This window comes from Phaethon lepturus, unplaced genomic scaffold (genome assembly GCF_000687285.1).
Source record: "Phaethon lepturus isolate BGI_N335 unplaced genomic scaffold, ASM68728v1 scaffold43297, whole genome shotgun sequence".
In the NCBI taxonomy this organism is placed as follows: Eukaryota; Metazoa; Chordata; class Aves; order Phaethontiformes; family Phaethontidae; genus Phaethon; species Phaethon lepturus.
Window position 1 is genome coordinate 3,398 of NW_010553351.1, and position 9,280 is coordinate 12,677.

At 38.5% G+C, this 9,280-nt stretch overlaps 1 protein-coding gene across 1 annotated transcript; it reads right to left on the reverse strand.

Moving 5' to 3' along the window:
- Window positions 1-4,784: 4,784 nt before the first annotated feature.
- Window positions 4,785-7,864, reverse strand: CCDC51 (coiled-coil domain containing 51). Its single transcript, XM_010291512.1, has 3 exons — window positions 7,547-7,864; window positions 7,048-7,212; window positions 4,785-5,561 (listed from the first exon to the last, which is right to left on the reverse strand). Exons 1-3 carry the CDS (start codon window positions 7,862-7,864, stop codon window positions 4,785-4,787), a joined length of 1,260 nt encoding a protein of 419 aa, XP_010289814.1.
- Between the last annotated feature and the right edge of the window lie 1,416 nt (window positions 7,865-9,280).

The window sequence follows — 9,280 nt, forward strand, 5'->3', positions numbered from 1 at the left end:
AGTGCAGGCTGCAGCCATTTAAAGGCTTACAAGATAAGTGTGCAAAGTTCTATTAAAAACAGCCTTTAAAAAAAAAACCTCCTTGCATAGTATTTCAAAATTGGTTGAAAAGACACCTTACAAATTTGATTCTGAAAAATAATTACTAAGGCAATACTTTTAGGGTCATACTTCATTGCAGCTGGGCATACATGCACTCCTTCTCTCCTGGTGCTTAACATCACATGGCCCATAGTAAACTGAGCTATTATTTTCTCTGCACAACACTTTCTCATTCTGCTATAACTTGCACTATAGGATAACCTGCACTAGGATGACTAGGACATCAGATTGTCTGTAGACTTTCCCACTTTATTAAAAAAAGAAAAAGCAGTTCTTAGAACAGAAGAGTTTGAAAACTCTTGAGTGAATCCATCCTATCCCAGGACAGGATCTGTCTATGTCTGTATCAAACCTAGTGATATTTATCTAAACTGTTTTTAAAAACTTCCCACGATGGAAACTCCAAAACCTTGCCACAACCATAATTACCTGAAGACTTAATTCTCCTTAAAAATAAAAATTGTGGCCCAGCTGTTTCTTGCTGTATTTAAGCACAAGCCGCCTTCTATTATCCATCAATTGCCAAAGACCAGAAATCACACTTCTCTACATTTTATGAGGAAGGTCACAAATATAACTAGCTAGCAAAAAATATGGCAATAAAATACAGTTCTAAATATATTATGGACAAACCCAGCATTGTCTCCCTTTTCCTAGCTCACGAACCTCACTCCTACTGTAAATCTCAATCCTGCTTCTGAAGTAAACAGGACATCTCTACCACTCCTCAACCCAATAAAGATGGAAGTATTTGTTCTTTCTTACTGTGAAAGTAACTGTCTTTTCCAAACAGATAGCTACAATGAAATCAACAGGAGCACCTGCAATTTTCCACCAGGATCTTGGAATGTTGGAATACTCAAAACTTAAATGTTAATAAGTAAATATATATATCCTGATTGTGACACCACATATAATTGCTTTTGTCCTGTATTCATAAGCAACATTTGCTATCCCTTTCATGAGTGGTAGGACTGGCAACTTTTCTCTTCAAAATGCACCTACTGTTAGAAGTCTGCAGTGACTTCATTAAAAGTTATTTCCATAGCCACTAGGCTGTTTGCTTTTGAGTTACTAGTGGTTTCCCATGGAGCAGTAAGAACTCAAAATAGCTTAGCATGGGCCAAGCTCAGGCCACTGCCATCGGTTTTTCTAGAGTTAATGTCTATCAAAGGGTTTCCTAATGCTCTTACTAGGTTCCCTCTTTAGCTTATCTTCCGTGTCTTGATTGACAGTGGAACTAACTTGAATCAGCACTGGCTTTCTCTGGCCTACACACAATGCCTACGTCAGTCCCCGGACTCACTAGGCCTGTACAAACTATTGCAACCACCACCCCTCCTGGCTGACGAGTGTCTGGGACACAGGGCTGGCTGAGCCATCCTGCCCAGAGGGGACTCTGTTCACAGGAAGAGCAAGAATTTAAGTCTTGAAAGGCCTCAGCAAGCAGAATTTTCTTGTTGAGGAAAGCTTCAGCTGAGAGACCTCATTCCAGAAGTGAAACTCAACTATTTTAAACATTGTTAATAATTCACAGGTATGCAACAGAACATTACTTATTTTTTAACTAAAGTAGCCCAGAAGAGCACAGGCAACAAACTATTCATTTAGCCCCAGCTGAATCATCAGGAAGTATGCCCCAAGATGTCACTGTGCATTGTATAAATCACTGTTGGTACTGCAAATGTACCTGAATCAACATGAATGCGCAGATAAACTGCTCTGTACAGCTGTGCTGGTTTTGTTCAAACTGGTGTATTTGCTGCCTGCGTTACCATGACAAAGATTTAGCATAAAGTACTGAACAGATTATACGTATAGACTACGTTATAGCATCTTCCTGCATATTGCCTTCAGCTAGCTGAAGGTACAGCTGTTACGGTTGCAGCCACACCTTCTGGCTTTGGGGTACACATACAGCGCAGCACGAAACTACACACTTAGATCACTGCCACAATGGAGTGATGATTAATCCAGGATTGAGGGAATATACAATTCTGCTCTGCTAATTATTAGACACAGTTAATTACAAGGGTTTTCCCCTAATTGAAATTATTCTGTCACTTCACATATGAGGATTTAGCAAGGAAGAGCAGAAAGAGCAGCAGCACAGTAATCACTTGTAACAGTGAGTTGTGCCAGCTGTACAATGCTGCGTGCAGAGTTTATTCCTGAATCTCCCAAACTCCCCACAAAGGATAAGACCAAGTAATTTTCGTCTTGATACATATCATACCATCTAGCTCTTCTCAAATTTCAGGCTGCTTATTTCAAACTCTCATTTATCACAGATTTATTTGCTACTGTTCTCATTGACTGACTTTTTCTTCCCATAACTCTTAGGTAACATTAAAGCTACCTACTATCATACCTTCTTTAAACAGGTAGAAAGCAGATCTCTTTAGAACAATAAACAACCCTTGGTTTTGTATGATCTTATTTATGGTATAGAAGGTTAGCCTTGGACCTCTACTCATTTTTGATGCCACTGAGTACAATTCAGTGACTGTTGCCTCAACTTTCTAAACTAAACTTTGTTAGTTTAGCTCTCTAACATGCAGCATTTAAAACCATGTTCATGTATACATAAGCCACACTTTTCAGTAATGCTGAGTATCTAAAATTCAGCCACTTACATAATAAGGGGGTCTAACTTTATGTAGTTAAACTGAAGAAAAAAACCAAACAACAAAACCAGAACAAAATTCTCAGTGACTAGTGCCAACAAATTACAAATAGAACCACTGTACTACCCCTCCCCCTTTAATTATACACTTGTCTCTGATTTTCCATCAAGCCCCTGCAAGAAGTATAACCTGTAAAAATATTTGTAAAATGAGAAAATGAAACATTACAGATTTGAAAAATTGTACTGATCTGTATGTATACGTCTTGATGCAGCTAAGTGTATGGGAATTTTTATTCCAATTCTCAAGCCGTCAGACAAAACAGCTTCCCTGACAAATGCCCATTCTTCACTTTACACTCCAAACAATCAATATACAAATCAGTGGTCCTTCCCAAAACCACCTTTTGCATACTTCATCTCACTCACAAGTAGTGAATCATCGCAGATCCTTCCTAATATTGTTTGTTTATTCAGTCATGTTATAATAGCACCTAATGATACCGAATGAAATTGGTGCTTCATATAGCAAATGTCACCGTACCAAAGGTCTTAAAGCCTTAGGAGCTTATAATCAAAACTTTAAACTCTTTCAATATGGTTACTGGACAGAAGAAACTACAAAAAGCTGATAGAGAAAAAAACCAAACCATATCAGACTATATACTAAACACAACTTAGTCATTCTGAAATGCTTACACAAAGTCATTACAGCACAAAGTGCACTTGTCACTCCTCTGTCTGCAAAGCTTCCACAGAAGTGCTCATAGAGCAGAAGTTCCACATCCGATTTGATTATCTGCTACCATCACAAGGAGAAAACTATTTCTTATCACAGCTATACCAACAACTTTATGTTAGGCCATGCACAGATGTTTATACTGGTACTGATACAGAGATGGACAAGATACTGATAAGATACTGATGTTTAGCTGTTTAGACAAGCATTTCTTCCTCAATTGGCCATTCTTCATCCCTCCAGGAAAAACAGGCAGCTAGACCTTTCACTTTTTTCCAAATACTATTTTGGAGTAGTTTGCATAACGCTATTACCATTAACGTACCAGCTTAAAAGCACCTGCTATAGAGTAGCAATTCAACTTCCAGACACAACAAAATTGAAAAAAGAGAATAAAAAATGGACAACGTTCCAATGAGATCCTAGTAACAATATGAAAGTGATTGCTCCACAGATGATTACTAAAACCACAAAATACCTGGTGAATGATGGGTTATGGAGTCTGTAGAGAAAGGATAATTGGCTTTCATCTGCAGAACAACATCATCATACTTAATGCATTTCTGTATCTGAACCATTTTTGTCTTTACCTGCCTATAAGCTTTAAGGACATGGAGCTACCCGCAACAAATAGCTAAAGCTCCAGAAATGCTTTTGGATACTTCATGATAAACTGTCCCACAAAAAAGTAACCACATGTAACTTCAATGTATTTAAATGCATCATTTGGCTGTGCAGCCACATTGTATCATGGTAACTTCACTCCTCCTTATTTACATGGCCCCTGCTTGTTTGCCATATTGCAAGTCATTGTATCTGGAATTAAAGAAAGAAAAAGAAAGAAACAAACCAAAAAATTCAGGGCAAGTATTTCAACCTGTTTTGTAAAATGACTTCTAATATTTTGTGTATGGAGAAATTACAAAACTGTGAAGAAATCAGGAGAAAAATTATGAAGGATTACACATGAAGCACTTAGATCAATGATAGATTAAAAGAATCATTTGAGCAGAAAATCACAACTGACTGGCATGATATATAAGACTAGACAGTAAAAGAGTGAAGCAGTGAATGGAATCAACAGATGAAACTAGGAAATTCCTCCACTTGAGGAGTTAAAAACCACAATGCATGACAAAGACTGTTAACATGGGAGCCTGCAGCAGTAGATGGACTAAGACTTTACAAGTTTTCCAAATATATAGGAGAAAGCATAACGAGAAATGCTAATGCAACTTTATTTGGACTTGTACTCTAAGTACTCAGAGTGCAAGTTTACTTTTATTAATCTAGTAAATTGTGGCAATTAATTAGAGATCAGTTCCCTTTAAGTATAATATACAGTACTGGCAGAGTAATAGCAAACATAGCACATGTCACTGCAGTGCTGTAAATAGAATTTCTCTTGATTTGTGTTTCCAGTCTCCGCTCGGTATCACACAATTCTAAAATCACATCTCTTATGGCTGAAGCCTGGCCCTTGCTCTCCACTGAAGACCTTGGCATCACTCTTTCTGTAGGTCTAGAATGAACCGCAAGTTTAACACTCTGCATCTCAGAAATCATTTGCGCTAAACTTTCCTGCAAACTGTTAAACTGCTGTTGTAAACTCCCTAAACATGAAATGACTTGTTTAGTGTAGTTCAGCTGTTCATTTAAAGGAATTAAAAGAGAATCTATTTTTATGGAGTCATTCCTGTCTTCTCTACTTAACAAAGCGCCGCCTTTTATTTCCTGTGATGTCCTTGTTTGCAGCACATTTTTCAGGTCTGCTATGACGTCACTGAGATCCTTCTGCTGTAAGTAATGGCTGGAGGCCTGTTCTTTGATGGCTTCTTGCAAATTTATTGGGCCCTTTTGTGCTTCAAGCACCAAGACTTTCAGTTCTTGCAGCCTTACTCGATTAACATAGGTGGAACCAATAACACCTATAATGGCTCCCAGTACAGAACCAATAATAGACCAGTTCTTTGTTTTTTCAGCTCTTGTTCGCTCTTTCTCATGGCTTTCCCTTACAGCTGCAGAGAAAAGAGAGAATTTTTCTCTCTCAGATTCTTCTGCATTTAAATATGCAGCTCGGTACCTCTTCTCTTCCTGCAAGAAATACAGTGATTTGAAAGAGAAGGTGTAAGATGAAGCTATAAAGTCCATACTAAAAAAAAAAAAAAAAAAAAATCCCCCAAACCCCAGTGCAGATGAAGGAATGAAGAACATCCATTAATTCTGTTTCACAAATTTTCCTTTAAATGTGGGATTTTCTTTATTAATCCTACTTAAGTCAATGAGACATCATTTTAAGTCAAAAGTGAGAAATGGAAAAGGTCATCAGGAATTATAGCTGAAGATCCTCTAAACAAGAATCTGTCACATGCTGATGACAGGAAAGGGGCAGAGTGGGCAAGGCCTTTCTCTCCCCATAATGTATGCTTTTTCAGCCCTGTTTAATTCTCCAAACGCTACCTTTACCACACTTGTCCATCTCCGTTCTAAATCCCTTAAGTGGGAACTGAAAAACTAGGACTGGAAAGGATGTCTTGGATAGGTTCATCTCATGAATATACACCTTTCTTATTCCTTTGCATTCTTTTTCTTACCCTGCTCACAGACAAATGTCTTCCCTTTCTCCCTGCATCTCCCAGAATTATTCCCATTCTTCCGAGCAAGTATTTCTTTTTTCAGATAGCACCACCACCTTACAGACATTGGTGACTTCAGTTCCACCTTTCTTCATAGTGATGCAGAGCTCTATTCTTCTTTAAGTTTCATCCACACAGACCTGATCCCTTATTTAGACAACTACAGCTCTTGTGTTCTTTCCTGATGTTCTACCCACTGACACAGGAGCTCAGTTTAAATGCAGGCATTGGTACCCACTCCTTGCTTGAGCTTTGCCATAGGTGTACCTGCTTCCAGGCCTGTCTCCTGCTGTTCCTGCAGTTTCATCTGGATTTCCTGGATTGACTTTGGCTGCTACCTTGTCTTTATCTCTGATTGATGCACTGTTAATAAACACGTTCCTGTCACCAGTCCTGCTTAGCTCCTCCAGCTGAGGTTCTACAGGACTGTGTCCTGTTGCAAGGATACTGCTCCAGCCTACACTGTGGTCAACCTCATCTTCTTGCTTGCCCTCCCTCATGTAGCAGCCTCGCTCTCGCTGCTCTCTGACAAAAACTTTACTGAATTGCCTGGGTGTCGCAGCCACATAGAAGGCAGCTGAGAGAGTTCTCATGGATTAACAACCAGAAGGGAGCTTCTCTCATCACATGCAAGGTTAATTCATTGAATCCCAGCTTTTTGTTGACCACTCATGTACAGGTCACCACTCAACAACTAATTTTCTAGGCTCACTGTCTTCAGCTTTCTGCTCCAGATTTGCTACTCTATTTTAGCATTAACACACACAATTTGCATAGAAGATCAAACCATTGATAATAATTAACTAAAACAAGTATCATAAGAAATTAACTCTGATCACTGTACTTCAGAACTGAACTGCATCTACAAAAACAGTCACTAGTGACAGAAACAAAGCACACAAATTTTCATCATATTTACCAGTGCTCAAGTACCAACAAATTACCTGCAGCAACCTGTGTTCCAGGGTAGCCAGTTCTAAATACTGGGTGTCATCCCGAGAGACCCTGTCTAAGCGGTCCCGAATTTCCTTCAGTTTAATCTGTTGGGCTTCTACATTTTCACGAGCCTCTCGTACTATCCCTCGAGCTATCATAAAGACATTTTCAGCCTGAGAAGAAAGAGTATTTATTTTAGAGACTTTTTATCAGACAGATTTAAATCACTAATTGTATGAATTTGGGGGGGGGGGGGGGGGACCCCAAATAGTTGGGGGGGGGGGGGGAAAGCCTACAGAACAAACCACATTCACTTTCAATCTAAGGGATAAGCTATATTTACTAACATGCATAGACCACAACACATTTATAGTATCTGCACAGACAATCAAAGCAGGAAAAGACACATTTCTCCTTGGAGGATCTTTTTTTGCCTCACAGCCAGTGTTTATACTTCACATAGCTTAACTCCTAATTTTTAAATTTCTACATTATCTCCATGTTTACCTCTGTCACTTTTCCCTGAGCCTCCCGAACTTCATTAATTCCAACAAATTCTTCGTATCTGTCCCACCAATTCTTGCACGTTGCAGACATTTTTTGAAGGGAGTTTTTTCCCACAACGGTCCCAGCTTCTGTCAGCCGATTAAGAAGACCCATGGCCATTTCTATTGCAGACTTGGCTTCAGGCCTCTTAGGTGCTGATGAGCAGTAAGTCTGCACTATGTGTAAATTCACTTTTGGACTCCACTTTATCAACGAATGGTGATATTGCAGACCACAGGACACTGAGGACACACTTGACTTATATTTCATTGGCCCCATGTCTTGAATTTAATCACTGAATAAAAGTGCTACAAGGATGAAGAAGAAAAGTGATTGAAGTATGGCTGATTAATGCCTCTTAAAACTACACATGTGTACCAAAACAAATAAAATTCAAGAATGACTAAACCATTACTAGTTTTACACCATAACTTACCTAGAGAACTTTCCACAATTTTCAAAGGGCAGTTCTGCCACAGATTCCCACTTTTCTGTTGTTAGTAAGTACTCCCACCATGCTCCTTGATTACTACTTCGCTCACTGTGTGAATACTGATCATGTGCAGATCCAGGACCAGCAGGAGTAGCTTCAGAGTAATTTAATGCTTTTGCACAGAAGTGATTACCATATGAAATTTTGCCTCGTGCTTTCACATTTGAGCTTGGTGTACCATGTCACAGGTATTAACAATTCTGCAAAAGAACAGAAAAGGAAAACAGACAGAGAGGGGAAAAAAGTCTTCATAAAAAAAGAAGTAAGGCTTGATCATTCCCTTTATCTTACCCTCCACAGATACATGAATTGCGAAGAACGCAAAGACAAAAATATAAAGTACAGAGAGAAAACACAGAAGTGCTGAACTGAACACAACAAGTATTCTCATGAGGCTGCCTACAAAAGCAAAACATAAGGAAGAGCCACAAGATCAGAAAAATATCAAGTAGTGAACACACAGCTAGGGCTGCATTTTAAAATGAGCTTAAAATTCTTGTTTACTCTGCAAAAGTAGACTGCTAGCTATGGTTTATTGTCTGTTTGTCAATAAGATCTTAATTTTCTGCTGAGTACATTCCTCCCAAAACTGTAAACAGGAAAACTTTCAAATAAGGTTTTATATGAAGTTTGAGTATTAACTATATTAGGTTTTGACTAATGTAAAAACATGGATTATTGAGAAGGCTTGATAGCTGCTCCATAGTTTTCAAAAATTATTTCAAAACAGTTTTCCTTGTTAATTTTAGGTGGCTAATGACATCATATATGTACAAATACAGGCATCTCTACAGGGAACGATTCTTCCTACTGGAAGACATTTTTGATCAGCTTTTAGCTGGCTACTGATTCTGAACACCAGAGGTTCATTCCCTGTTATGCATTTCTAACAAATAGTAATAACACCAAGCAGTATTGTGAAAACTTACCAGTTGTTTTATATGCACAATAATATGGTGGGTCAAAACCACAAGAACATGGAAATGAAGTAAGTTCTCTCTCCTTCCAGCATTACTCATATGTCTTACCATTACACCACCTACTTTACATTGCAAGCCATGTACTAAAACCTCAGCTCAACTTTGTCCATTCTGGACTGTAAGATTTCCCTCTTTTAATTACACTATTATGTGAAGAGTTTCACCAAATATTCAGGCTATTGAGACAGTATAGCAAAGAAAGAAAGTTGAGATTTTTAGAAG

Coding starts and splice junctions, on each gene's coding strand:
- CCDC51 (XM_010291512.1), bottom strand. CDS start 7,864: ATGGGGCCAATGAAATATAAGTCAAGTGTGTCCTCAGTGTCCTGTGGT. Junction 7,213..7,546: donor CTCAGGGAAAAGTGACAGAG/GTAAACATGGAG, acceptor CTTTCTTCTCAG/GCTGAAAATGTCTTTATGAT. Junction 5,562..7,047: donor TGGAACACAGGTTGCTGCAG/GTAATTTGTTGG, acceptor TATTTCTTGCAG/GAAGAGAAGAGGTACCGAGC.